Source organism: Rhinolophus ferrumequinum, chromosome 24 (assembly GCF_004115265.2).
Source record: "Rhinolophus ferrumequinum isolate MPI-CBG mRhiFer1 chromosome 24, mRhiFer1_v1.p, whole genome shotgun sequence".
Taxonomy (NCBI): Eukaryota; Metazoa; Chordata; class Mammalia; order Chiroptera; family Rhinolophidae; genus Rhinolophus; species Rhinolophus ferrumequinum.
The window spans coordinates 21,561,789-21,588,196 of record NC_046307.1 but is presented as its reverse complement, the minus strand read 5'-3'; the positions used below and the strand labels follow the sequence as shown (position 1 = coordinate 21,588,196).

The 26,408-nt window shown below is 45.3% G+C and overlaps 1 protein-coding gene across 2 annotated transcripts in view; it reads left to right on the top strand.

Annotated features, from left to right (window-relative positions):
• SH3TC2 (SH3 domain and tetratricopeptide repeats 2) overlaps nt 1-26,408 on the top strand; it is a 55,773-nt gene that overhangs the window by 11,879 nt on the left and 17,486 nt on the right. Inside the window, exons 3-12 of one of the 2 annotated variants that reach the window (XM_033095696.1) lie at nt 2,029-2,156; nt 5,062-5,167; nt 6,813-6,956; nt 8,018-8,219; nt 8,994-9,067; nt 11,319-11,514; nt 18,810-18,943; nt 21,580-21,621; nt 21,745-23,442; nt 23,531-23,711. In XM_033095696.1, the coding sequence (XP_032951587.1) occupies nt 2,029-2,156; nt 5,062-5,167; nt 6,813-6,956; nt 8,018-8,219; nt 8,994-9,067; nt 11,319-11,514; nt 18,810-18,943; nt 21,580-21,621; nt 21,745-23,442; nt 23,531-23,711 (2,905 nt within the window). The remainder of the gene's footprint in view (nt 1-2,028; nt 2,157-5,061; nt 5,168-6,812; nt 6,957-8,017; nt 8,220-8,993; nt 9,068-11,318; nt 11,515-18,809; nt 18,944-21,579; nt 21,622-21,744; nt 23,443-23,530; nt 23,712-26,408) is intronic. The other variant, XM_033095697.1, reaches the window with a different exon arrangement.

Genomic DNA, 26,408 nt, shown 5'->3' with positions numbered 1-26,408 from the left:
CAGGAAGGTCATGCGAGTGAGAAGGGGAGACTCAGCTCCTGCTGCCAACCTCTCCTGTATGCGGAAGAGTCGCAGACGGAATCAATCAGATACATTATCATGATGAAATGACCAGTTTTCAGAAGGATTAAAAAAAAAAAAAAGACAAAATACAGTTTACGCTAAAACTAGAGTGACCTTGATTTATTCCGTCAGGTGATGCAGAGGGCAGAGTGGATCCCTCCGTGAGCCCCGAGGAGGCTTGGCTCTGAGTATTAGCCCTCATTGGTTGAGGTCTCAAAAGAAGTTTTTCTTATGAAATCCAGCTATTTTGAGTTCCACATCCATGGATTCACGTGCGTGGCAATGGGATTTATACCGAAGGGGCTGTCATTCATCAGCGGCTATTCCGAGAGAGATTCTAGAGGGGATTTGGGATCATGTTTTAGAATGGCAGGAGAGGCAAGTTTGGTGAAAAGGAATCACAGACCCAAAGTCAAGGTTAATTACAGTGTGACAAAATGAGGGCAGTGAGAGCAATAATTGCTGGAGTACCGGGGTGGGAGTGGGGAATTTGCAAGGGGCACAGCTAATGTTTATTGAACATTTAGTAGGTACTGGGCAGCAAGCAAAATCTTTCCATGCATAATGTCATTTAGTAAGCCTCTAAAACCCCTGTGGGATAGGTACTGTAAAAGGCATTTTGCTAATGAGCAATGTCAAGCATAGAGAGGCAATTAACTGCTCTGGGTGGCAGAGTTCACAAGGGCAGAGCCAGGCCTTAAGCCCAGGTCTGCGTGACTCCTCCCCCGGGGCTTCCCCTCCTCCTAGAGATCAGCTTGCAGGGAGGCTACCAGATGAGGGTTGGACCCGGACTACTGAACATGGAGGGTTTGGATGCGATTAGAACACTGGCCAGGGAGGAATGGACGGGAACACACATCCAGCCAAAGTTCACACCAACGGCAGGTCAGTTGGGCATGTCCTATGGAGCCGGTCTGCAGCCACAGCATTCTCAGGACTTCTAGGGTAGAGATAGGCCTTTCAAAGGCAGGAGTCCAGAAGTACCTTGTGGGCCCAGGCCAGCGTGAGAGGGGCCGTCTCTAATGTGCTCAGGAGTTTGAGAAGGCCCTGGCAAGTTGGGGCTAGAAGAGAGACTTCTCTGATTATCCATTTCAACACCTTCTTGGTTTATTGTGTTTGGTAATTATTGACAGCATTGCTACTTATTGTCCAAAGAAGACACACGGCAACGTGTGATTATAAGGTGAACCTCCCAAGTGTGGCTTTTCCTGACACACTATCCAAAGTCGTACCCCACCCTCCAGCTGCTCCATCGCTCTTCTCTTTATCGTGTTAGATTTTTTTCACAGCACTTTTCTCCATCTGAAATTATTGTGCTCATGGAACTCGTTACTTGCCGAGAATACAAGCTCCATGAGAACAGGGATCATATCTAGTTTGTTTTCTGCTGTATCCCAGCACTTAAAACAGCTTCCGCTCAAGTGTTGGTTGGAATGAATGTGCATTTTGAAGACATTAAAGATAGACTTTACTGCATTAACCAATAACCCTGACAAAGATTAATAAATGCATTATTAGAAACAGGTTAGAAAAAATATGTGTCTGTATTTATAATGCATAAAGTATACAATACTGATGACATTTCATAAATTTGCCATAAATATATAAATAGTATTCGTTCAAAACTGTCACAAACTATCCACAGGGGGAAATACCTGTCCTAGCTAGTTCTGTGTCGCCACAGTGTCAGGCAGTGTAGGAATAAACCTCGCTCAAGCAGAAATCACCACCCAAGTGCAGCAACTTTTGGGATTCCAGAACATTCCCGAGCTTCAGCTTTTTTGTTTTTTCTCCTGAGGGGATGGTTTAAAGAAGGCTCTTGGATCGTTAAGATCACCTGTAATCTCTAATTCACAAGGACAATCCATTCAGGGTTTAGGTGCGGGAAGCATTGGGGCTTATCTAATTCCTTCTTCCCTTTTATTGCATTTCCAGCCTCATCCTTCTCCCTCTGTTCTCTTTAAGACCTGACACTCTCCTTCAGTGTGAAGAGCCGCTCCAGGAGATGTGTCAATGGCCCCTTGCAGGAAGCAGCCAGGAGGCGGCTCTGGGCGCTGGAGAATCAGGACCAGGAGGTGCGTGCTCTGTTTAAGGTGAGTGTGGGTCGGGCCGTGCAAACGCTGTCCCTGCCTTGTGTCCGGCTGGGGCAGGCTCCATAGCACCGAGGACAGCGCCCGGAACAAAGTAGGCCCTCTGGAAAGCATCGGACTGAACAACTGAGCAAAAGGAAATATACACATTCTCTGCTCAACAGGAACGGGCAGGAACTCGGAATTGGGGCACGCTCTGGAGTGGCAGAGTCAGGGAAAACTTGGGTTCCAATCTGCCACTCCTAGCTGTGTGATCCTCTCCAAGTTACTTAGTCTCCGTAGAATGGGAGTCATTATGATACCTTCCTCATTAATAAGATATGTTTTTTTAACGTGGTGAATTTGAATTTTATTGTTTTTTTTATTGTGATAAAATATACCTAATGTAAAATTACAATTTTAATCATTTTAAGTGTACATCTCACCGGCAGTAAGTGCTTTCACATTGTCGTGCAACCATCACCACGATCTAGTCCAGCACTGTTTCATCATCCCAAACTGAAACTCTGTACACACTAAACAGACACTGGTCATCACTAAGTATACTTTTTTCCCCAAGTACCAAAATTACCAATCAAAAATTAATAACCATACATAGTAGAATGAGAGGAGGAAAAGGCAATAAAGTGAATAAACCAATTCCTCCTCTTTCCTAGTGGGAAGATAGTATCTTCAATTATTAAACCAAGGAAGAAGAGAGTGTAAGCAAACTGTTGACAGTTTAGGAGGTATTTACTAGGAGAACTAAAGTCAAAATTGGTTAAAAGTTGTTGCACCGAGAGGTGGGCGGAGGAGAATATTACTTTGCATAATACACTACTATGTTCTAGTTATTTTTGCAGTCTCGGCATTCATTTGATACACTTGAAAAATAGAAACGTGCTCTATTAATCTGTCATGGGACAGAAAAGCTCACATCTGGTTGGTTGGGAGGAGTAAATGAGACCGTGTCTGTAGAGAGCTTGACACATGCACGGGTGGTGGTATGTGCTCCATACATAGTAGATAAATGATAAATAGGGAAATGTTTTTGTTTTTAAATTTCCAGGATGCAGGACCTGGGCACTGGCTTCTAACTGTCACCACAGGGTTGCATTTAATTTGGGTCACTGTTGGCGTGGGCAGGAGCTGGGTTTGGTTGAGCACGCTGGCCGGCTGGGCTGAGGCTGGAGCCCAGCAAGCTTGTGGGGAAAGCTGAGGCCCAGAAGTCAGCTGGACCTGTGATTCGTCAGCGTGCCGCAGCACGCTCACAGGGGACTCGAGCAATGGCTTAACCTGTCTCTGCGCCAGCCTCTTGATTTTAAAACAAGGATAATGCCGCTTTCTATTAAACCTGAAATGCCATTTGATTACAAATTGCACCATTATTTTTTTTACCTCCAAGAAAGTAAATAAATGCTGCCAATTAAGTGTGATGCCATGTTTCCTTATTTTTTTTTTTTTCAGAAATGGTTAAATGGGGTAAAAGTGCATGTTAGAGTAGATTAAGTACTGTAATGGTACTCTTTTCCTAGGGTTATTGTGAGAGTAAGTGAGTTATTGCTCATAAAAGCTCTTGGTGAAGTGCTCGGCAATTAGTAAATTCTCTGTAAATCAATTTTTGCTTAGAACCCCTTGCCTGATTACCAGAATCTATATTCTCCAAGGAGCTTGGCATCCTGGGACATGGCAGAGCATTCAAGTTCTGACTTCTCCAATGGAAGATCCTTCTACCCTTTTCTTCTTTCCCCAAGGTTCTCCCAGTTCAGGATTCCAGGGGTTGATCTTTGATGGCGAGACCTGGCCTGTGGGGGAGAGGGACTTTCTGATGAAACACTCTTTACAGTCAACTCCAGAGGCTTGGGCAAGCGGCAGAGAAAGATTCTAGGGGAAAACCAAATCTGGGCAGTGACTCAGGCCTGTTTTTCAGGTTTTAAGGAAGAAAAACGTGGGGAGGGCTTGTAAGCCTCCTCTTGCTCTGCTTGTGAACATGTAAATTGGCGCAGCCTTTCTGGAGGGCAGTTTGGCTCCTGCATTTTAGGATTGAAAATGAGATATCCTTGCATTTCCAATTACACTTCTTGGAATTACTTGTGGCAAAACAATCAAAGATGTGTACAAAGATTTAGGTATAGGATATTTATCACAGTACTGTTTAGGGGAGTAAAAAAATTAAAACAACTCAAATATTTAACCACAAAGAAATGTTAAGAATAAATTATGTGACTGCAACAATGGTATATGTCAGCATTAAAAATAATGTAGATCATTTAATGACATGGGAGGGGGATCCCAAAATATTGTTTAGTGACAAAAGATTACAAAACAATTTATGTAGTGTGATGCTATTTATATCAAAACAGTTACATAGAAACTCACATAAAGGAAAAAAGATGCAAAGTTAATTCACAAAAGTGTTAACATTGATCATCTGTAGTAGGAGGAGGGATTGATTTTTACTTTTGTGTGCTTTGGTGTTTCCGTTTTCCAGCTTCATAAAAATAATTACAGACATAGATTCACAGTCAATTTGCCTCCAAGGTGCCTCCTTTGATTTATCTTCCACCCTTCCCCATACACCTTTTTTTCTTTTTTACACAAAAGGTGGCATTCTCTGCACACAGTTCTACACTCTGGTTTCTTTTTGTCACTGCCATTGTTCCATTGAGCAGTGTATATTTGGAGGCTGTGTCAGTGCATAAGGGTTTCTTCATGTTTTACATTTTTATGGCTGCATGATATCAGAATATATCTGATTCATTTTAACCAGACTCCTATTGATGGACATTTAGGTTGTTTCCTTGTTTGGTGGGTGTGATGTAAAATTCAACACCACAATCAAGAAATCTATACAAAGCATTTTGTACCTATGTGAGCTTCTTAACAGGACACTGTCATCCCAGACTGACTCACTGTCCTCTTTCCTCAGGACCTCTCAGCCAGGTTGGTGGGCATCCAGTCCCAGGAGGCCCAGTTCCTCATCACCTTCAAGACCATGGAGGAAATCTGGAGGTTCTCCACCTACCTAAACTTAGGTATGACACGGAGCTGACAGGTGCAAGAGCACCTAGGTCACAGTTCAGCCAATTTGGATGGCTTGACATTAAGGAATTGGTTTGGCTCAGAGAATTAAAAGAAGTAGAGCTCTAACTTGGATAGTTAACTTTGGAAACAGCCCAACCTGCCTGGAACTAAATCTAAAGCAAATAGTAACTATTACTCTAAAATGCCGTGTGCAACACTTTTTTATATTGATGGAGAGACTTCTTTACTAGACAGTCAATCAATTGGCAAATAGTTATTGGTCATCAACTAAATTCAAAGTACTGAGATGGATGTGAACTTGGTTTAAAAAACAATAAGGCATCAGTTTTGAGTAAGATCAAAGTAGCGGCTTAAAATGCTAAAATTCTGGATATTTTATCCCATGTTTTTGGGAAAGAGTCAGAGAGAGTGATGGGGACTTATCTGTTACAGGGGCCCCAGGTTGCAGGGTTTTCTAGAAAGCAAAGGAGGGTATTGGGCACAGCACCAGTACCGCTGTGGTGGGAAATGTTTCACCTACCTTCTCCATGGAGAATAATGTGTGACAGCAAAGGTAAGGTTACTAAGCAAAAGCAGGTAAAGCAAGAGGAGACCACCTGACTTGCTACACTTTGTACACCTCCCAGAAAATGTTGGGCTCCATACAGACTTACATTGGAAGCAACCTGGTGCAAGGGCTCACAGCTAGAACGTACACGTTCTCCTCCTGTCAGCATGGTGGTTTTCTGCTCTCCACACCACACATCTTCTGCTGTGCACATTAGAAACCCTCACTATTCATTGTGTTCCATGCCAGCATCACATGGGGACATGGTAGAAAAATAGAATGCTGGGCCTCCCCCCACATCTACTGAACCAGCATCTGTACTGTAATAAGGTCCTCAAGTGATTTGTGTACATTAAAGTACGAGAAGCACAATTAACGAAGATACACAAGGCCTAATCAGTATAATGGAGAGTCAGAATGGAAAGAGATGGGTTTTTGCCACTTAAGAAGTAGAGGAAGTCTCAAAAGAAGCAAAATTTTAATACGAATACTTTAGATGTATAGGCATGTTTGCAATACTATTCATAATTGTTAAAATTTTGTGGTTTGCATAGTTTGTAGTCTGGTTTTAACAAGGGAGAGCTTACTGGGCATGGGTGAGACAGAGGGTTAGAGTGGGGAGGTTGAAATAAATCCTGACTCCTTTGTGGTCTATGGAGAACCCCTGTCCCAGCCCCTGCGTTATCAGAGGTACAGGAATTTGAGCCTCATGTCAGGAGAACTCTAAGGGGGAGCCAGGAACTCCCAGAATCAAACTGTAATCTTGGAGATTCCTCCATGGATGTATTTTAGAAAAAGGTAATTGGGTTTGGTCATCTCATTATGCATTTATGGAGACCCATAATATGTTAAAAATAGTAAATATCACTTAATATGACTGGCGTTTCCCAACAGATGCTGAGAAGAGTCAGTTCATTCTGGAAATTTTGTAGCTACCCCTTTCGCGTTGGTCTAATTCCAGTTCAGTGGGGACGAGTTGAGGATGGAGATCTGGGAGGGAACGTCAGGAGGGAGTTTGCTCACCTCCTCTGTGCTCAGCTAAGGGCAGCGAGCGTGTCGTTCAGGAAATTGTTGGCTTCCCTTCTTAGGCTTCGTATCTGCATGTCTGGAGCATCTTCTCTTTGACCACAAGTACTGGCTCAACTGCAGATTGGTGGAGGATACAGAGATCCAAGTGTCAGTAGATGATAAACACCTGGAAACAATGTTCCTGGGACTCCTGACACATGAAGGTGAGCATGGAGGAGGGGTGAGGATGGGGGTCTTATCTGGATATTTATTATCGGGGTCCATGAGATAATTAGGATACGAAGAGAGACAAAAGCCATTCAAACATCATAATAGTCACAAATGAACCAAGTTGTTATTACAGTGTTCCAAACTTTTCTCTCAGTTCGACATGGGCATCCTATAAACAGCTATGCTGGCCAGTCTCACTGATGGTCCGATGTGAGAATCACTTGGGGAGTTTGCAGAAGTGTCCGTGCCAGGGCTCCACCCAGGCCAGTTAGACCTCCAGAAGTGGGGGCCCAAGCTTTTGTATTTTCTGAAAGTTGCCCAGGTAATTCCAATGTGCATCCAAGACTGAGAATCACTTTTCTAAACGTCTGATATAACTTGATTGTAATATGAAATTGCAAATCTTGCAAAACCCAAAAGATTTCATGAGATTGAAGAAAGGGATAATGGGGGACTGCTGGAAGCACCCACCAATTTGTTTGCAAGGGAGGATCTGATCAAGTCTACATGTGACCAGTCAATAGCTGACGATGTCATAGACTCAGCAGACAGCCCAATTTGCATAGAATCTTTTGCAGAACGGTTCTCTTTATGACTGCATTGCACAAATCATACATGAAGGAAAGAGTGTCGTACTGTGTGCCTGTAAAATATAGTCGGAGAAATCACATTCACACAAATCAACGTCACTTATCCTTTGTTGGTCCTAAGATTTAAGTGTAAAATTACAATGAGAACTGAAGTTCTGTTAAATATATTTTCATAAGTTTTTGTTTCATTTTTTTCCAAGGTGAAGTCCCAATTAAGCCTTGGTCTCATGAATTACTCAGAACCTTTGGTGTCTATTTTCAGTGACTTCCCTGTCAGTGGCTTTTTTCCTGGTACCGGCTTTCCTGGGATGACAAGCATCTCCTGTAGTGCTTCCCCCTCGTCTGACTGTACTTTACTCCCAGGAAGAAACGTGTCTGGGCTCTGGAGAGCGTTATCATCATTAGATAATCCCTTTTCACTTCCTGCTGCTACTCCTTGGAAGGGCTTTTCTCATTCTCTACAGGCCACTTCTTCTGCCGAGCCACGTGCTCCGTGGCGCAGCCAGCCGAGAAGGAAGGCGAGTGTTTGACCCTTTGTGAGAACGAGTTAATCTCAGTGAAGATAGCTGAAGGCGGGTCGGAGTGGGAAGGCGTGTCTTTGGTGACTGGTCAGCGGGGCCTGGTACAGGTGTCAGCCCTGGAACCCCTGCCGCTCCCTTTCCACCAGTGAGTAGCCACCCGCCTCCTGCGAGAGGGTCCCAGAGCACACTGATATCTGCAGAACAGGATAGCCATGCTTGCAGACACAGGCATCCACGGGCCAGGGAGGGAAGAAAATCTGGGTAGTTTTTTTGCTTTTGTTATTATTTTTTTTATTAGTCAACATTTGCACCATTTGATGAAATGGGAGACAACTCTAAATTTCATTGGATATTGTACCTAAGAGGAAATATACGGCCTGGTCTCCAGTGTAGTATTTATCAGTGTAAGGACTGGGGACCATTTGTATCAGAATCATTGGGGATTTTACTACAAATTTAGATCCCCTGGCCCTTCTCAGACTTTCTTGGAGTTGGAGCCAGGAATTTTATATAAGCTCCCCTTAAACATAAGGGCATTTTTTTCACACTAAAATGTGAGAAATCCTGCTGGAAGACACTGTGAACTCAAACATAGAGAGTAACAACAAAACTTACGCAAGCTGGGGGCCTGTGTGTGGCTCGGGCAGAGAATTTGACAGTGAGAATGGAAGGGATCCTTTGTGAGTTAACTGACAAACTAATGGCAGAGCCAGAAACATGACAGGCCATCTGAACTCCTCCCCTTTTCACAGTGCCCGATATAAAGTAAATTTTCAGTAAATGCCTGCCATCATTAGAATAAGAGTATTAAGAATAATACTTATCATCGTCACCGTAATTGTTATTTAAATGGACTATTCTGCTCACTGTTCTAATTTTTTGAAATCCACGTTTACAAACCCCATGTTTCCATTGACAGATGGTTCCTAAAGAATTATCCAGGAAGCTGTGGCCTTTCCAGGAAGAGGGATGGTACAGGCTCCTATCAGATCGGTATGGCTGAATTGAAGAGTCTGTATTGTCAGGGAGATAACATTGCCCTGCCTCCTCATTTTGTCCACAGGGCTGGAGTCAGTTGATCTGAATTCCTGTCTCACTTCTGGGTTTCCTTGCCTATAAAAGGAGAGGTCTTAATCCAGAGCTATCGATACAAATGCCCAAAGGGGCAGGCAGAACACACAGATGCATGAAGGCCTGGATGGAAGATGTTAGAGATGGGTAGGGAACAGGGATTTAAAGATGTGTGGGTGAAAAAGAAGCCTGGCGTGGGCGTGCAGGCTGCCTGTTTTCAATCTCTGAAAAAAGTGGTTTTAATTTCCCTTAGTGTTTTATGAAATTAACCTTGAATTTAGGAAGAGTAAGAATGCCTGGCACATAGTGGGTACTCAGTAAATATTTGTTGAATAAATGAATGAAATACACACACACACTCACATAGACTTGTAAATATATATGTATCTAGTAGATAATAAATTTCAATATTTTCAAGTCATCTAGAATATACAGTCCTTTCATCTTCATTCTTAGAGCCTCCCAGCACAAAGTACAATTTTGTAAGTTCTAAGCCCAAATAAAACTTAAAAAAATAAACAGAGGGCATTGTGGAGCCCAGACATTACATCTAATTAATAGTCGGCAGTAAGTAAGATTTTAAGCTATCTGAGGCAATGTGGCCTTGTAGATAGGAACATGGAGCTGGGAAATGTGTTCTGGGCCCAGATTCTGACTCCACAACTTAAAACCAGTGTGCGCTCGGCCAATACCCGTGCCTCACTAATGCCAAAACTTCCTCCTTAGTAAGTTTCACCATAAAACCAACGTCAAATATTGTCATGAGAACTAAACTAAATGACATCTGTCAATCACTTAGGACAGTTTTCTCACATTGTAAGTATTTAACACATTGTAGATTCTATTAGCCCACAAAGTGGTGGGAATTTCTGATCTTGAAGACATGATCAATAGAAACTTGATAAATAATGTCAGAAAAACAAGAAAGCCAGTAATTTTAGCAGAGGATCTAAAGCAAATATGGAAACCAAGGCACATTAAACAAACGAACAAACAAACAAACGACCGTTAGCTCAACAAAAGGAGGATTTGTAGAAAGAAGGGATACTTCTAATTCTAGACCCTCTCTGTGCCTCTCCTACTTTTTAATCTATAAAAAGGGGATTCTGATAGCTGCTCTCTCTCCTGAACTTTTGGGGATCCGGGGGAAATCTGAATAAACAAACATACATGTGCTTTGCAAGTTGGACATTACAATGCTCATAAATATGTCATTACTAGATCCTAGCTAGGCAACTTATCAAGCTGGGTAATGACCATAACCGGAAGGGGAGACTTCAAGATCCCTTTGGGTCATCCGCAGTTTTCTGTTCACCAGTGATATGAGGCTAACATTTATTGAGGGTTGACTGGGTACCAGGCATTCTGCACTTTATCTCTTTGACTCTTCCTAACATTTACGAAAGACAAGTGTTCTTATTATCCCCATTTTACAGTTGGGGAGATTGAGGGTCATAGTGGCCAAAGGAGCTGGAAGGAGACGGATAGATCCTACAATGGTTCTCACCCTGGCCTGTGGATTTGTGCAAACCACGATGAAGTGTTTACATGATAATGGCCAGTCAGACTAAGTAGGACAATATACCGTGTTTCCCCGAAAATAAAACCTAGCCGGACCATCAGCTCTAGACCCGGTATTATATTATTATATTATATTATATTATATTATATTATATTATATTATATTATATTATATTATATTATACTATATTATATTATACTCAGTCTTACATTATATTAAAAATGGGTCTTATATTAATTTTTGCTCCAAAAGACGCATTAGAGCTGATGGTCTGGGTAGATCTTATTTTCAGGGAAACATGGGAATGAACTTTCCAGTTTTCCGTAAGCTAAATTTATTCAGTTTTAAGATATATCCAGTATTCTGAGATGATCTTTCCTATATTTGCGAAAACATCTTTTGTTCTATAAAATGATGGTGAAAGTGGATGGTAGTTTGTTTTGTTGGATGTCCTAGTTTGGGAAAATGAAAAGCCAGTGACCCTGTGTCTTCCCTGCCAATTTCTTTTTTGGGGGGAGTAGGGAAATTTTACTGGTCCTTGAGATTCTAAAGTGTGGGTGCCCCTCGTTTTGTATGATATACATTGAAAGCTAGTGGAAGTCTCAGCTCTGTCTGCCTTGTTTAGTTGACCTGTGTGCTATTTCCCCACAGGCAGAGGAAAATGTAAGGCCTGGAAGGAATATGAGAGGGCAGAAATGGATGAACTGAATTTCCACCAGGGAGAAAGCATCGAAATCATCGGCTTTGTCATCCCTGGGCTTCCGTGGTTCATTGGCAAGTCTGCGTGCTCAGGAGAGGTGGGCTTTGTCCCCACCAGGAACGTAGATCCTGATTCTTATTCCCCAATGTGAGTATGCTAGAGAGACCCTCTGAGAAGTCCTGGAGCGGGGCTGCCTTCCCCAGTGCTCCCGCCCCATCTGGGCAGGTTTGCAGATGAACTCCAGGGCTCCCTGGTACCATGGAGCCAGAGGAGCACATTCTGACAAGCAAAGCTGACACACGAGTGATAGGTGCAAGGCAATTCTGTTTGTTTCAAAAGGTGGTTACGGGGCCTTCCTCTGTGTGAGGAGAGAAGCACAGCCCGAGACAGAGGCCTGCTGTTGGGCCCTGAGTATGCAGTGTTGGTGTTTGCGTTCTGCCACTCATCCTATCTGATGAAGGGGCCCATCAAGGCAAGAACACACGCGGAGCCTGTAGGTTACAGCTTAGTCAATGGAGAGTCCCTCCCATTAGGTCTGTCTGCTGCGATCTTAGTGTGTGAAGTCGGTGTTGGCCCGGAGGGTAGAGTGCATCTTTTACTCTTTTCTGCCTTGACTCCAGAAGAGCTGGTTCTGAGGAGCCCAGACGGCCAGCCTGCCCACCCACCCTGTCACGGAGGGCCAGAACTCCCCAGCACTGTGCAGTCTCTCTGGGGTGGGCTTCCTGCACAGGGATTGGAAATGGCAGGAAGCCTGGGCCCAGGAAGTAGTACGAGAGGGAATACAGCGCTGGCTGCTAACACTGGCGCCATAACCCTCCACACCAGGAAAATGGCCCGGGGAATATCTAAGGTTCCCAACACTCAGACTGGAAACCCTTCTCTTGTGGGAAAGAGCCACTGAGGAGAGTGGACCGAGCGCAGAGCTCTAAGCCCTGCCTTTTGTAGGGGGAGGAGACGATAGGTCCTTTTCCCCACAGAAATGTGGGGACCCAAATAACTCTCAACAAGGAAGATCACTCACTGAGCTCCAGGAGGGGGTGGGGTCCTGTAGGAGTTTATAAGGAAAAGGGTATCAAGAGAACTTTCATGAACAAGGTGACATTGGAGTTTGGCTCTGCACCATGTAAGACATTTCAACAGATGTAAATGGGCAGAGGAGGTGACAGGTGGGAAAGTGAGGGAATGGAGAGTAACGACTCATGTTTTTTGAGAAGCAGGGTACCACCAGGAGGACACTGGTGTGGCAAAGTCTCAATGGAGCCATGATATGGAAGACAGGGAAGGCCTGTGCCAGGGCCTGTCCTTCACCTGCAGAGAATGGGGAGCCCCTGAGTGTCTCTGAGCAAGGGTGACATGATGTGGCTGGAACTTCTCTTGGAAGCTGACCCTGGCTTTGGGGGAGGTATGCATGTGAGGGAGAGAACCTGGGGCAGGACAGCAGTGAAAAGGCTAAGACCAAGGGCACTTGAGAAGGGGCAGAAGGAATGCAGAGGAGAGGGCACGGCGGAGGACCAATCGAGGAGAATTTAAAGATTCTGGGAGTTTTGCAAACGTACCTGTGTTCAACCCCTAGATGTTCTATCGCATTGGTCTGGGTGAGGCCTGGGCAGCGGTGGTTATGAAAGCTCCCCAGACGGGGCCAGTGTTTGGCCAAGGTGAGACCACTGCTCAAAGTGGAAGTGGAGTGAGGACACAGGAGTGAAAGGGCTGGACTCAGGGCCTTGGGTCTGGAACCCCAGAATCCTGACCTTAAATCCAATAAGTGCTGCAGCCGAGGTCCTGGAGAAAAAAGGAGACTAAAGAGAACAGAGCCTTGGTGGGCAAGAACCATTTACAGAGAAGAGGAAGAAAGAATGTAGCAAAGGAGACAGGGGAGTCCTCTGAGAGGGAGCGACCAGCACAGGGGAAGAAGGGGGATGCTTAACACTGTCAAAGTCCTTTGGGATTGGCCTCTGGGAGGCCACTGGTCATTGAGAGGTCACTGGTCATTGGGAGGCAGCGCAGCTTAGTAATCAAGAGTGAATTCTAGAGCAACACTGCTGGAAAGGCGTTTCTGGGCATGTGAGCACATCATGTGTCTCCATTAGCTTAGTCGCTGTGTGACTTTGGATAAATGTATTTGTTTCTCTATGTCTCAATTTTCATCTGTAAAATGTATACAATATTCGTATTTGCCCATAGGATTGTTGTGAGTCTCAAGGAGCTAATACATGTAAGGTACTTACAATGGTGCCTGGAACCATGTGTGGGTGTGTCTTTTTGTGATGAATATGTATTGGCTCTTATTAGTGCTGTTACTGCTCTGGGTGGTAATCTTTGAGAGGCCGTTTTAATAGGATATCATGGGTAGGCGTCACATTTCATAAATTATGTTTGGACTTCAGCACCTCATGCCTCGCCCCAAATGACAATAACTCAGCACCACTAAATTAATTTATCCCATTTTAGCGGGCTTGGTTGTAGGGGATGCGCTCTCACCCTGAAGGCCATCAGCCCCTGTATTGCAGTGGTGGCATGAGACCTCCTGTTTCCACAGTGTCACCTGAGGGACCCAATGCACCAGATGGCACACTCGGTAGGAAAGAGGAAAGTGAGCCAGGAGACAGGCAGCGAAGAGGAGAGGAGAGAACTGGCTCATTGCATCCCCACAAAGCACTCTCTAGGTTACAGACATCCCTGAAACACAGCGATCAGGAAAGCCCCAGCCAGCGTGTGGAAGCCCTGGGAATCATTCCTGTGTGCTATGCCGCTGTGTGGCCACTGGGTGTCACTCTTAGCCTATGTTTGTGTGGTGTCAGGTTTCTGAAGATGGTCCAGCACTGGCTGAAGCCTCCATCCTCTTCCCACAGGTTCCCTGTCTGGTATACTACTCCTTAAAGTGTGCGTGTGTGTGTGTGCGTGTGCGTGTGCGTGTGCGTGTGTGTGTGTGTGTGTGTGTGTGTGTGTGTATTCATTCATTCATTCAACCAAACAGGACGTATATTGAGAGTGAAATTCCTCAGAAGCTATTTTCTGATTCAGATTTACTCTGTGCCTCTGACACATGGGAAAGGGATCCTGCTAGTCCACAGAAGCAAATTTGTGGGTTTCCTTTTTTAGAGCACAGATTTCAACATCAGCTAGTTTCACAGCAACAGGATCTGGAAGACCAGCTCTTAAACCTTGAGGCAGGCATTCTCTCTTAACAGGCATCATATTTCTATTTGGCCAAAGTGACTTCAGGGACCCCAGAGCTTTTGAGAAGGACAGAATTCCACACCCTTCGTGTTCAAAAAAAAGTTTTATTTTTTTAAATTGATCAGTGTGTGTGCGTGTGCGTGTGTGTGTATGTGTGTGTGTGTGTGTGTGTGTGTGTTAAAGGAAAAATGTCTTTGGATATAACTGAAGACACTTTTTTCCCTCTTCCTACTCTCATCCTCTGGCCCCGATTCCCACCCCAGAGGCAAACTCTACTTGGGGGTAATATGTATGTTTCCAGTCCTTATTCTGATACATTTAAAAATAGATATTGTTCCATACACAAAAAATACTATGGTTCTGTGTATTTAAATGTTTTCACTGCAACTGGCCTTTTTCTCAGTTGACTTTATAAATTTAGGATTTATTGCCATTGTAGCAGTGGTAGTTCACTTTAATAAAGTGTTTACTTAAAGGAAATTTATATACTTAAATGCCTAAATTTAAGATTGAAAGATTAATGCACTCAAAACCAGAAAAAAGAACATAGGAGAAAAACCAGTATTTCATAGTATTAAACATTAAAAAAATTTATTTCTCTTACATCCCCTCTTTTGTCCTTCATATTGTTTATCAATGTCTTCTTTGTAATTCCTTTCCTTGTGGCATCTAGTTTTGCTGATGAGAAGTTTGCTTCTAGTCTCATAGCATTTCTTGGCAGGTAGGCAGTTTTTTCCTCACCTGTTGATTTTTTTTAAGATTTCTTTTTTGTTATTGGTGTTTTGCAATTTGCTATTCATCTAGATGTGGTATATTCTATTATATATTTATAGTAAGTTGTCCACTTCTTCATGTGGTATGTCTTCTAGTAGTTATTTCAGTGGAGATCTGTGAGTTGTAAATACTCTGTATTTAGTCCTTGTTGGTCTGAAATGTACTTAAAATATACTCTTGAATGATAATTTACCTAGTTGCAGAATCACATCTTCAAAGTGTGGAGGGAAAAATAACTATTAATATAAAATTTCAAATCTATTTTTCCAGGGTTTTGTCTATTAGTCTTTTCAGAGAACCACTTTTTCTTTTGTTGACCACCTTTATTGTTTCTTTCCTATTTCATGAATTTCATATTTACCTTTATTACTTTCTCTGTTTTTACTTCATTAATTTGTGTTCTTATCCTTTATATTTGACTCTTTCATCTCATAAATTGGACAATTAAGTAATTAAGCTAACTGAACTCAGAAAGAAGGATTAAGAGAAGTAGAAAACATGAAAAGACCTATAATCTTAAAGAAATGAAAATCATGTTTAAAAATTATATTGTTTTTATTCATTTTGCTCAGGAGTTGGTGTGGTTCTTCATTTTGAAGACTCATGTCTTTCTCCAATTCTGGAAAATTCTCAGTCATTCTCCCTTTGAATATTGCCTCTCTCTCATTGTGTTTAGTCTCTCTTCTGGAATGCCTACTAGAGGTGTGTTGGACTTGTCATTCTTTCCACAATCTTGCTTCATCAGTTCTTTTATATTTTTCATCTTTTGTTCACTCTAGGCTGCATTCTGAGTGAGTTCCTCAGAACAATCTTTAGTTTCACTAACTTTCCCCTCTGCTGGGACTAAACCCATTGTTTAACTCACTGATGTAGTCCTGAGTTTCCATGCCTTTATTTTTATTTCTAGAATTTGTATTTTGCTCATTTTCACATACGCTTGTTTCCACTCACAATGTTCCATATTTTTATTATAACTTCCACTTGCTCTGTTTATTTCAGCATTTAAACCATACTTTTTTTTATAAATTCATCTTCAGGTTATTATTTTATATAGTTTTTGTCATGTTAATTTACTTATTTGTGCATCTGCTGACTCTCTTTGTCAGTAGTTCATTTTCTTTCATGGTTAGTATTTTTGGTTATGTGAATGAATTTTCAATATTTTAAAAGACGGTCTTTGCGTGAAACCTGGCCTGAAGAAAGCATCCCAGCAGAGCAGTTTTTGGCATTTGCTTTCTCTGAAAACTTAGGCACTGAATGGTCCAAGGCCTTGTGTTTTAATGTTAAGTTTTCTGATTGTCGTATCTACACCGTGCAGTGTAAATTCAGATCCCACACCTTCTAATGGTGTAAGCCTAGGTTTTTAAATTTTTTTCTAGGGACTCAGATAGATACAGTGTGTGTTCTTGGCAGGCAGGTTTTTCAATCCCCTCTTTATGAAAGTTGCAGCCCTTCCAGATTTCAGGCTATAGGGAGCTCTCAGCTTCCCTGTTTCACACAAGTCCACAGTCACATCTGTCCCTGGGTGGCATTACAAGGTCAGCTCTAGCTCTGGTGGCATTACAGGTCCCCGCTGAGAAGCCCGAGGGACTCTGGCCCATCTGTTCTCCTTACCAACTTGTCTTTGTTTTCTTCTTTTGTTTCTGGCTCCCAGGAATTTCCCTCTCTTCTTCAAAGTTAAAGTATCTGTTCAAATATTTATCTTTGTCATATTTTATCCAGTATTTGTCTGTGCATGTGCGTGAGAATAGCCCTGTGGGGGGCACTTCAGCCTGCCATATTTCTGGAAGCCCCACCACACTCCTTTAACCCCGTCCTAAGGCTAGGAAAGCCCTTACGTAATTTGTCAAGCTTCTTGGACTCTTGTCTGACTACCTGGGCCTCAGGATGTTAGCAGAGCAGCTGTGAGGCAGTGGGCGAGAGACAGAAGACCTCGGCTTCAGTCTCAGTGTTACCACTTTCTAGCTGTGCCATTCTGAGCTTATCACTGAAACTTCCTGAATCTTCATTTACGAACGTGGATAAAAATACCACATCATAGGGTTGTTATGAAGAGTAAATGAAATAGTGAATTCCAGACTACTTTGTAAAATTGAAGAGTTCTACAGCACTTTGGGATCGTATAATTCTTTTTACCTCAAATGAGTTTAGTTTTTTACATGCTCTTTTGAGGATGGATGCTTTCATGGAGAATTTGGAGGTCAGGCCAGAGAGGTGGGGGTTCAGTAACTGATGTGGAAAGAACCCTGGGCCAGATGTCAGGGCACAGCTTTAGTGCCATTTCTGCCACTAACTAGTGATGCGACCTTGAGCCATTCATATTAGCTGCTCATTTTCACATCACTGGCTTTCCAACTGCATTTATCTGAGCGGTGGGGACAAAGGGTAGGTGGCAGACCATGGCACTCCATCCGCACCCCTATCTCAACCCTGCTTGAACTAGGGAAGTGCTTCTTATACTCTGCTCTACCACGTCCTAACCACCGACTTCATTTTTCTGTGCCTCACTTTCTTCCTCTGTACAAAGGGGATGAGAATAGTACCCGCCTCATAGGGAAATTATGTATAATAAGTGAGATAAAAGTGTCTGATTCATAATAAGCCCCCCCAAAGTGTTAACTATTAGTAACTCTTGGTCTTCCAAGTTATTTTTGTCTAAAAAATGGATTCCGAGGTTCAAAAGAAACAACTTTATTTACAAGTGAAAGAGATCTTAAAAACTGTTCAGAAAGATACTGGATTGTATACTTTCTAAGGCACTTTTAGTACTTAAATTCGTTGAGTCCATGACAGGTCTCTAGCAAGCAAGTGTGTTTTAACAATTAGTTTATAAAACAGGGTGAATATAAAGATCCTCATTATTTATAGTAATTTCTTTTAGTTCCCTACCCTCCTTCTACCCACTTCCCATCCTTTAGCATGCTGTCTCTCTTGATGCTACATATCACTGCTCTGTTCATGGGACCCGATGTCCCCAGGTATGAAAGGTTCTTTCTGACCATAGTCAAACTTCCTTCATTGTTCCTCTAAATTGTCACTTGTCCTGTGTGTTTTCTTGCAATAACCTGACAAAGAAACTTCTTTTAATGGCACCTTTCCAAAAAAGATAGGAAAAGCCAATTCCTGTCTTTTCCGTTTCAAATGGGCACCACATGCTCTTGAAGGATGGACAGGGGTCAAGTGAAGGGGCTTCGTTTTTCTTGGGAGATGGAGTTTTCTCAGGAGGGCTGTTTTCATCCGCACTTTGACTTATTCGGCAACCGCATAGCTCTGTTCTTCATGGACGGATGAGATGCTAAACGCACTTCTTCCTGACTGTTCTATGATTAATAAGTACATCATGGAACAGTTAGACGAGGAGTCTGAGTTCAGCTGTGGGCACACGGGTTGATGGCTTCTCTATGTCCTTTACTACGTCTTTGGTGGAGGGAGAAGGGGTCGTGTCTGGAATGTTGCACTGATCTGTGTCCGTGTCTTTTGTCTCAATGCAGGAGCAAGAACTCCGCTTTTTTCAGTGATGAGGAAAGATGCTCTCTGTGGGACCTGGGAAATGACAGGAGAGCTGAGAGTGCCACCTTCCTGCACACACTTGCTCATACGGACATAACGTCGGTCTACCGGCTTAGTGAGTGTTTGTCCCTCAGACCCCTTTGAACGCCCGGGCTCCTCACAAGGAAGAGAATGTCCATAGCCAGGAATGGACTACCTCTAACGTCTACTCCCATCCATGAATTGGGGGCTGTGGCCACTATTCAGTTGACGACCTGGATCATATTTGTTGATCAGCACTTTAACTTTAGATTTCAGACACTTCTGGGGTAGTGTGGAACTTGTTGCCTAGAAACTATGAAATATGTTGAAACCATCTCAACTATAGTGTGGGAGCGCCGCCATATTGAGCCTTCTATTCTAATCCTAGACAAGAAAAATGTCCTGAGTTGTGGCTGTGGTCCCTCCTTCTAGGACTGAAGTTCATCTGGGTACCCAGTGATAAAGGTGGGGGCAGAGAATGTTAGAGCTGGAAGGACTCCAAGAGATGATTTCTCTTCCCATTTCACAGATGGGGAAACTGAGGCACAAGTGAATCTGTGCCTGAGCCAGAATAAGAACTGCCCTCCCCCATTTTCTAGTCAGGACAATCCCTACTTTACCACACTGCCCCAACACACAATGACAGTGGACTGTTGGGTACGTAAACTTGGGGGGGTGAGGGTCTCAGTTTTCAGTAGTGTCAAGGTAACGGATAGAGTGAATGAGTGACACTACTTTCCCTTACTTTACGAAGGGCCCATGCTCTGTGTCAGGAAGGACATTCTCCCACTGACAGTGGTTTGAGGAAGGGTTCTTGTTTCTCGTATCTCTTCAGTGATGGTGATATTGTGCCCACTCCTGTGTGGCCAGATTAGATGGGGCACATTTCATGGGTACAGCCAGAGATTCTGCAGGAGGGACCCTCAGGTCAACTCCCGGGAGCCGAGGTGGGAGCTACAGTCTTTCTCCAGCACAAGGAGCATTTGTGAGGAGCACCACATATTCTCAGATATCAGCACCAGCCCTAGAAGAGCTTTCTTACCAGAAGCAGATCATACTGCCCCACCAGGCTGAGCCAGGAAGCCGAAACTATGGGTGCTGCCTGGTAGGTGGGAGCTGAGGTCTGAAAATCCAGGACTACTAGGGGTGTGCCTTGGGGCAAGAGTGGGCTGCAGACTTGGATGTAACATATCTGCCAACTCTTGATCCAGTGGTTGAGGGGATGCAGGAACAGGTCCCAGGCAGCCCGTTGCCTCTTATCTGAAGACCAGGAGTGCAATTCTGCTGGATGCAGAGCTGTGCCTTACGGTTGTGCAGGCTGCCCCTGGCACCAAGGCAACCAGCAGAGGGGGCATCCTATTGGTAAATTCCAGCCCCCCACCCCACCCCCAAGGCCTATGCCCCGGGGAAGCAGGGCCTCTCTGTGATTCTTCCTCCAGAAGGAGCACCATTTTGTAGCTCATGCACTGGCCTGGAGAAACACGGCTGCAGTAAGAATGGCTCATTCCTCAGAGTCGGTGAGGGCCAGGCTCATGAACAGCTCTGCAGAGCCCGCACGCTAGCACGCCTGTGTTTGGCTTCGGGGCCTTCTACCCTTTGGGGGTTGCAGATCTCAGGCATGTGCAATGGCACTCACAGAGAAAGCCTTCCCCAGAGAATAGAGGGCAGGGGCTTCACCGTGAGGGGCTGGCTGTGCTCCAAGGTCACTGGAGAGCCGGGGGGGGGGGGGGGGTGGGAGGGGTGGGGTCGGGGGTGGAAGTGGGGGGGCGGCTGCTGCTTCAGGTCAGAAGAGGTAGGATCTTCTCTGGAGCCGCCGCTGCCCTGTGGAGTATAATCTGGTGGAGCTGGGTCTACTCTAGCCAAGAGGGTTCACTTCTTTGCTGCCAAAGTCGCGGGGTCTTCTTGGTTCTCACCGAGCCTTGTTTCACTCTTGTGACAGGTGGCTGCACCATAAGGCACCCCGGTCTCCGTGTCTCCCCTTTTCTCTCTGACGCTGTCTTTTCAGTCTCCTTCACTGGCTCCCATCTGCCAACTTTCCTCCTGCCGGCACTATTTCATTCTCTGCCTAGAGCTCCTGCAAGTACTGCAAACTCAAAAGGTCTAAAACTGGGCTCAAGACTGTCCTTTCATCTGCCTCATCCCACTAAGTTACTTCAGGGAGCCAAACTAGGACCCTCAGATGCATCCTGACTTTCTTTTCTTCATTATTCACCTTTGGTCACCTTGTCCTGTCAAAACACTTAGTACACACTACATCAGTGTCTGTGGAGTGGATGGATGATGAATGGAAGGAGGAAGGAAGACGGAAGGACCTGGTACACACAGGAATGGGAGGCGATGCCGCCTGCCACAGAGTGCACTGCACTTGGGGTTCTGTTTACGGCTTGGATGTAAAATTGCTGAGAGATTGGGGCCTTCAGATTCCATCATCCACCCACCCCCATGCCTCCTCTTGGCATAGAGCTTATGTTTCTAGCTTTTCTTCTCTGATTCTGGGTCTATTTCAGTTCCCATCTGTAAAGTGAGTGGGTTAAGTAAGGTAATCTTCCGGTTCCTGCACCTCTAAACTGATGGGGACGGAGAATTCTGCCCCATTCCTTAGAGATGGATGATGGTCTGAAACTTAAACACAAAGTCTCCTAAGGGGTCCCTGGCCTGGGGCACACCTGCAGGCATAGGAATGGTGGCCCACAATGATCTAACACAGGTCTGTCCTTCCTCTTTACTCAGGTGGGTTTGAATCCATCCAGAATCTTCCAAACGATCTGAGCGGTGAGTAGCGATCATGCTGCACCTGACCTTCCGTCCTTCAGGACAGCACCCTGTCCTCTTGCCAAGAGCTGCCCACCATAGTTCCAGGTGCTCAGGGTTGCTCAACTCTGCTGTCCCTTACAGAGTCGCAGCCCGAAGGCTTCAGGGAGGCTCGGCCTGGTGGAGCCTGGGAGGAGCCGCAGGCCGGGGGCTCCAGGCACTCCAGCAGCTCCGAGGAGTCCCACCTGGAGGAGGAGCTCCTCTCCGCCGCCTCAGACAGTTATCACCTGCCGGAGCCCGATGACCTCGATGACCCGGAACTGCTCATGGACCTCAACACCGGTCAGGAGGAGGAGGAGGCTGAGAATTTCGCCCCCATATTGGCTTTTCTGGATCACGAGGGTTACGCCGAGCACTTCAAGAGCCTCTACGATTTCTCCTTTTCTTTCCTCACGTCTTCCTTTTATAACTTCTCTGAGGAGGACGAGCTCGTGGCCTACCTGGAGGCCTCGAGGAAATGGGCCAAGCGGAGACACATGACCTGGGCCCATGCCCGGCTCTGCTTCCTCCTGGGCCGGCTGAGTGTCAGGAAGGTCAAGCTCTCTCAGGCCAGGGTGTACTTTGAGGAGGCCATCCGCATTCTCAGTGGGGCATTTGAGGACCTGTCCTTGGTGGCCGCACTGTACATCAATTTGGCTGCCATCTACCTGAGGCAGAGGCTAAGGCACAAAGGCTCGGCCCTGCTGGAGAAGGCAGGAGCCCTGTTGGCCTGCTTGCCTGACCGGGAGTTGAGTGCCAAGTACGAGCTCGACGTGGTGGCCTATGTGCTGCGCCAGGGCATTGCAGCGGGCAGCTGTCCCCTGGAGGCCAGGGCCTGCTTCCTGGCCATTCGATTGCTCCTGAGCCTCGGCCGGTACGAGGAGGTTCTGCCCTTTGCGGAACGTTTGCAGCTTCTGTCTGGACACCCTCCTGCCGTAGACGCTGTGGCCACCATCCTGACTTTTCTGTATGATAAGAAATATCTTCCACACCTTGCAGTGGCCTCTGTCCGGCAGCGTGGTCCCCAGAGTGCCCAAGGGACGTCCCTTCTGATTTGGCAAGTCCACCTTGTCCTCCAGAATGCTGCCAAGCTCCTTGGTGTTTCCTCCCCAAGCTGGAATGAAGTTTCCACCATGGCCTGCCCAGCACTCAGGCAGGCTCTGGCGGCCTGTGAGGAGCAGGCAGATCGACGCACGCAGAGGGCCCTGTGTCTCATCATGTCCAAAGTACACCTCCAACACAGGTCTCCGGACGGGGCCATCCACTACCTGAGCCAAGCCCTGGTGCTCGCGAGGCTGCTGAGTGAGCAGGAAGCCTTGGAGTCTTCCCTCTGCCTGGCCTGGGCCTACCTCTTAGCCAGCCAGGCCAAGAAGGCTTCGGAAATCCTCAGTCCGCTCTTACACTCCCTGAGGGAGACGGAGAGTGTTACCCGAAAGGGGGTGGTGCATAACCTTCTGGGACTGGCACTTCAGGGTGAAGGCCGGGTGCACAGGGCAGCCAAGAACTATCTCCGGGCCTTGCACAGAGCCCGGGAGATGGGGGACGTGCGTAACCAGGCGGTGACTTTGGCCAACCTGGGCCACCTGACCCTTACGTCCTGGGCTCAGCAGCCGACCAGGGACTACCTCCTGCAGGCCGTCCGACTCTACTGTGAACTGCAGGCCAGTGTAGAGACAGACATGGAACTCGTGCAGGTGCTTCTCTGGTTGGCCCAAGTCCTGGTGTCTGGACGCCAGCTGGCCGGTGGCCGTCTTTGCTATGAAGTGGCACTGTTGTATGGCTTAAGGCATCGACACCTAAAGAGTGAGTATGTCCCTTGAGAAGTATTAGAGCACAGTTTGCTCTTGTCCTATCTCAGATCATCTCATTCATGTCCCTGCTTTATGTTCAGGTCAGCTTCAGGTCACCAAATCCCTCTGCCATTTCTACAGCTCCGTGTCCCCAGACCCCGAGGCATGCGTCACCTACCATGAGCACTGGTTGAACCTGGCTCAGCAACTCAGGGACCGGGAGATGGAGGGGCGTCTGCTGGAGTCCCTTGGGCAGCTCTATCGGAACCTAAACACGGCCAGGTGAGTCTGGGCTTAGGGACAGTCCTAGAGACATCTTTTCTTCCTTAAGGAGAAACAATATTCTTTCCCTGAGGAAGTCAAGTCCAAATGCCCGTGGTATGTTTATGACATTATGAAAAAGAGCGCGGGTTTTGCAGCCACCACACAGTGCAAACCCAGCATCATCCATCACCTATTAGCGGTGTGGCTCGGGACAAGTGATTGAATTTCTGCATGCCTCAGCTTCCTTGTCTGCCGAAGGAGGAGCGTAACGGTGGTATCGTGAGGAATAAATGAGTTAATGCACAGGGAACATTTGGAACAGTGCCTGGTGTACAGAAAGGGCTTAGTAATGTTGGTTATGTTACAATGACTTGTGTGTTTCCCTAACAATCCATCACGTGACCGTGGCCAAGGGTGCATAATTCAGAGACGCTGCAGTTACACCGAGAGGACAATTGGTATTAGAGGAAGGACACTTAAAGTGAATCAGTGCACTGAAAGCACAGGTGAAAACTTGCATGGCAAAAAAAGTTTGGGACTTTGACCTTTAAAATGAACTGAAATTATAAAATTAAGTTTATTTTCACTTTTTAGTTTTTAGGTTATAAATTGCAACCATGCACTAAGTCTTGGAATAAACAACAAAAGAAGTGTTGACTTTTTAGCTTAATTGTGTTGGCGAAATGGTACAATGGCACAATGAGACGTTTTTTGTTTTGTTATTGACTTTTCAGCACTCTCTTAAAGAGCCTCAGTCTTTTTGCAAAAATAGACCAAAATCTAATTATTTACCCCAAAGTTTCTTTTAAACCTTTGGTATTTAAATTATTCTCAAAGTCTCCTGCCATTTCCTGCTTATTTTCTCTTCTCTCTCTCTTTACTAGTCTCATCTGCTTGAGCCTCATTTGTCAGTGGCACGGCCTGCAGTTCTGTTCTGTAACAAACCTTTAATTCATTCTATTAAATTCTGCATGGTTTGCAAGATATTCAGTTTCATTTTGCTACAGATTAGCATCGTGGCGTTGAATTCATAATTATGAATGACTTCTAAAATAGAGCAGGGATACTTGCTAGTGTTGAGCAGAGAGGTGATTGAGGAGAAGCTAATTAAATGCCAATTTTGCTTTTCTAGGCAACATGGTAATCTGGTAACCTTAAGCACCTGGACAATCAGGTCATAAATAATCAGAAAATACGTTCTCTCTCTCTCTCTCTCTCTCTCTCTCTCTCTCTCTCTCTCTCTCTCTCTCTCTCTCTCTCTCTCTCTCTCATTGTCTCTACTCCAACTCTGTCTTTCTTTCTCTCACACTTTCCCTCTCTTACAAGAATCAGGTGTCCTGCAAATCTCCCATTATCTTTGCTTTCAGTCCCAGGAGGGGAGTTTTCAATCCTTGCAGCATGTGAGGGGACAGGAGACCTGGTCCCAGCCCCGTCCTTGCTTCCATTCCAGGATACTGTAGGAGCTTGGATGGTTCTGGAGCAGACCCAGAAGGCAGGCTTGAATTAACCTTAGAGATGAAAGAGTCATGTTCCTGGAGAGGCATCATGGGAAAGGGCTTTGAGAAAGTTGGATTTTAAGGGACGGGAGTAAGGGAACCTTCCATGCTCCGAGGGCAAATAATGTGTCAGGTTTATTTGCACCTCTCACTATGTATAAGCTCAGTCTCAGATTAGTCACCGCTCTCACCATCACCTACTTACCCCACGGCCATCCTTTGCTCACCAGCCCTCTTCTCACCTCCAGTTGTTAAACACCACTGAGATCCTAAGGGGAAAGCCAAAGAAAAAGCCCTGGGTGCTGTCAACACAGACCATGGAGGCCTTATTCAAACCAATGTGAAGGATCATGGTACTTTTTAGGTGATGGAGGTGATAGAGAGAAGGTAAGAAGTGAGGCCGCAGTAGGTCCAAGAACTGACTGGAGGAAGTCAAAAGCCACAGAGCTGGTAGAGGAGCAACCAAAACTGGATGAGGAGTCAGGAAGTCTGGTCCTGCCAAGAGCTGGCAACGTGTCCTTAAATCATTTCTCCTCTTGGTTGCCCCATTTATAAAGTTAAATGGAAAGAGGTGCCTTCCAGTTCTAATGTGTTGAGCCTAGGACCAGCCAGCTCTACTATTCTGACACTGGCGGCAACCCTCTTCGTACCAGCTGATCCTCATTGGTCAGAGGCATGGTAGTGCCATTCCTGCTGCTTCCGGAGACTCGTGAATTTGGGGGACAGATTCTTAAAGTTGTGGGCCTTCACAGAGGACCTTTTAGATCAGAGGCCTAAGCTTTTGGGGATTTGAAAGACTGCAGTAGGTTCAGAAGTCTTGATGTAGTGGCCATAAACTCCATGTGGACAGACGTCATTTCTAGCACAGAACTTGGCACAGAGGAGACACAATACATGTTTGTGCAGGTCAGCCCAGTAGTTGATTAATTATAGTAGTTCCCCATTAGCTGCGGTTTTGCTGTCCATAGTTTCCGTTACCTGTGTTCAACTGGGACCTGAAAATATTAAATGGAAGATTCCAGAAATGAATAATTCATCAGTTTGAAATTGTGTGCCATTCCGAGTAGCGTGATGAAATCTCATGCCATCCTGCTCCGTCCTTCCCACGACCTGTGTCATCCTTTGTCCAGCGTATCCATGTAATACATGCTACCTGCCAACTAGTCACTCAGTAGCTGTCTTGGTTACCAGATAGACTGTTGAGGTATCACAGTGTTTC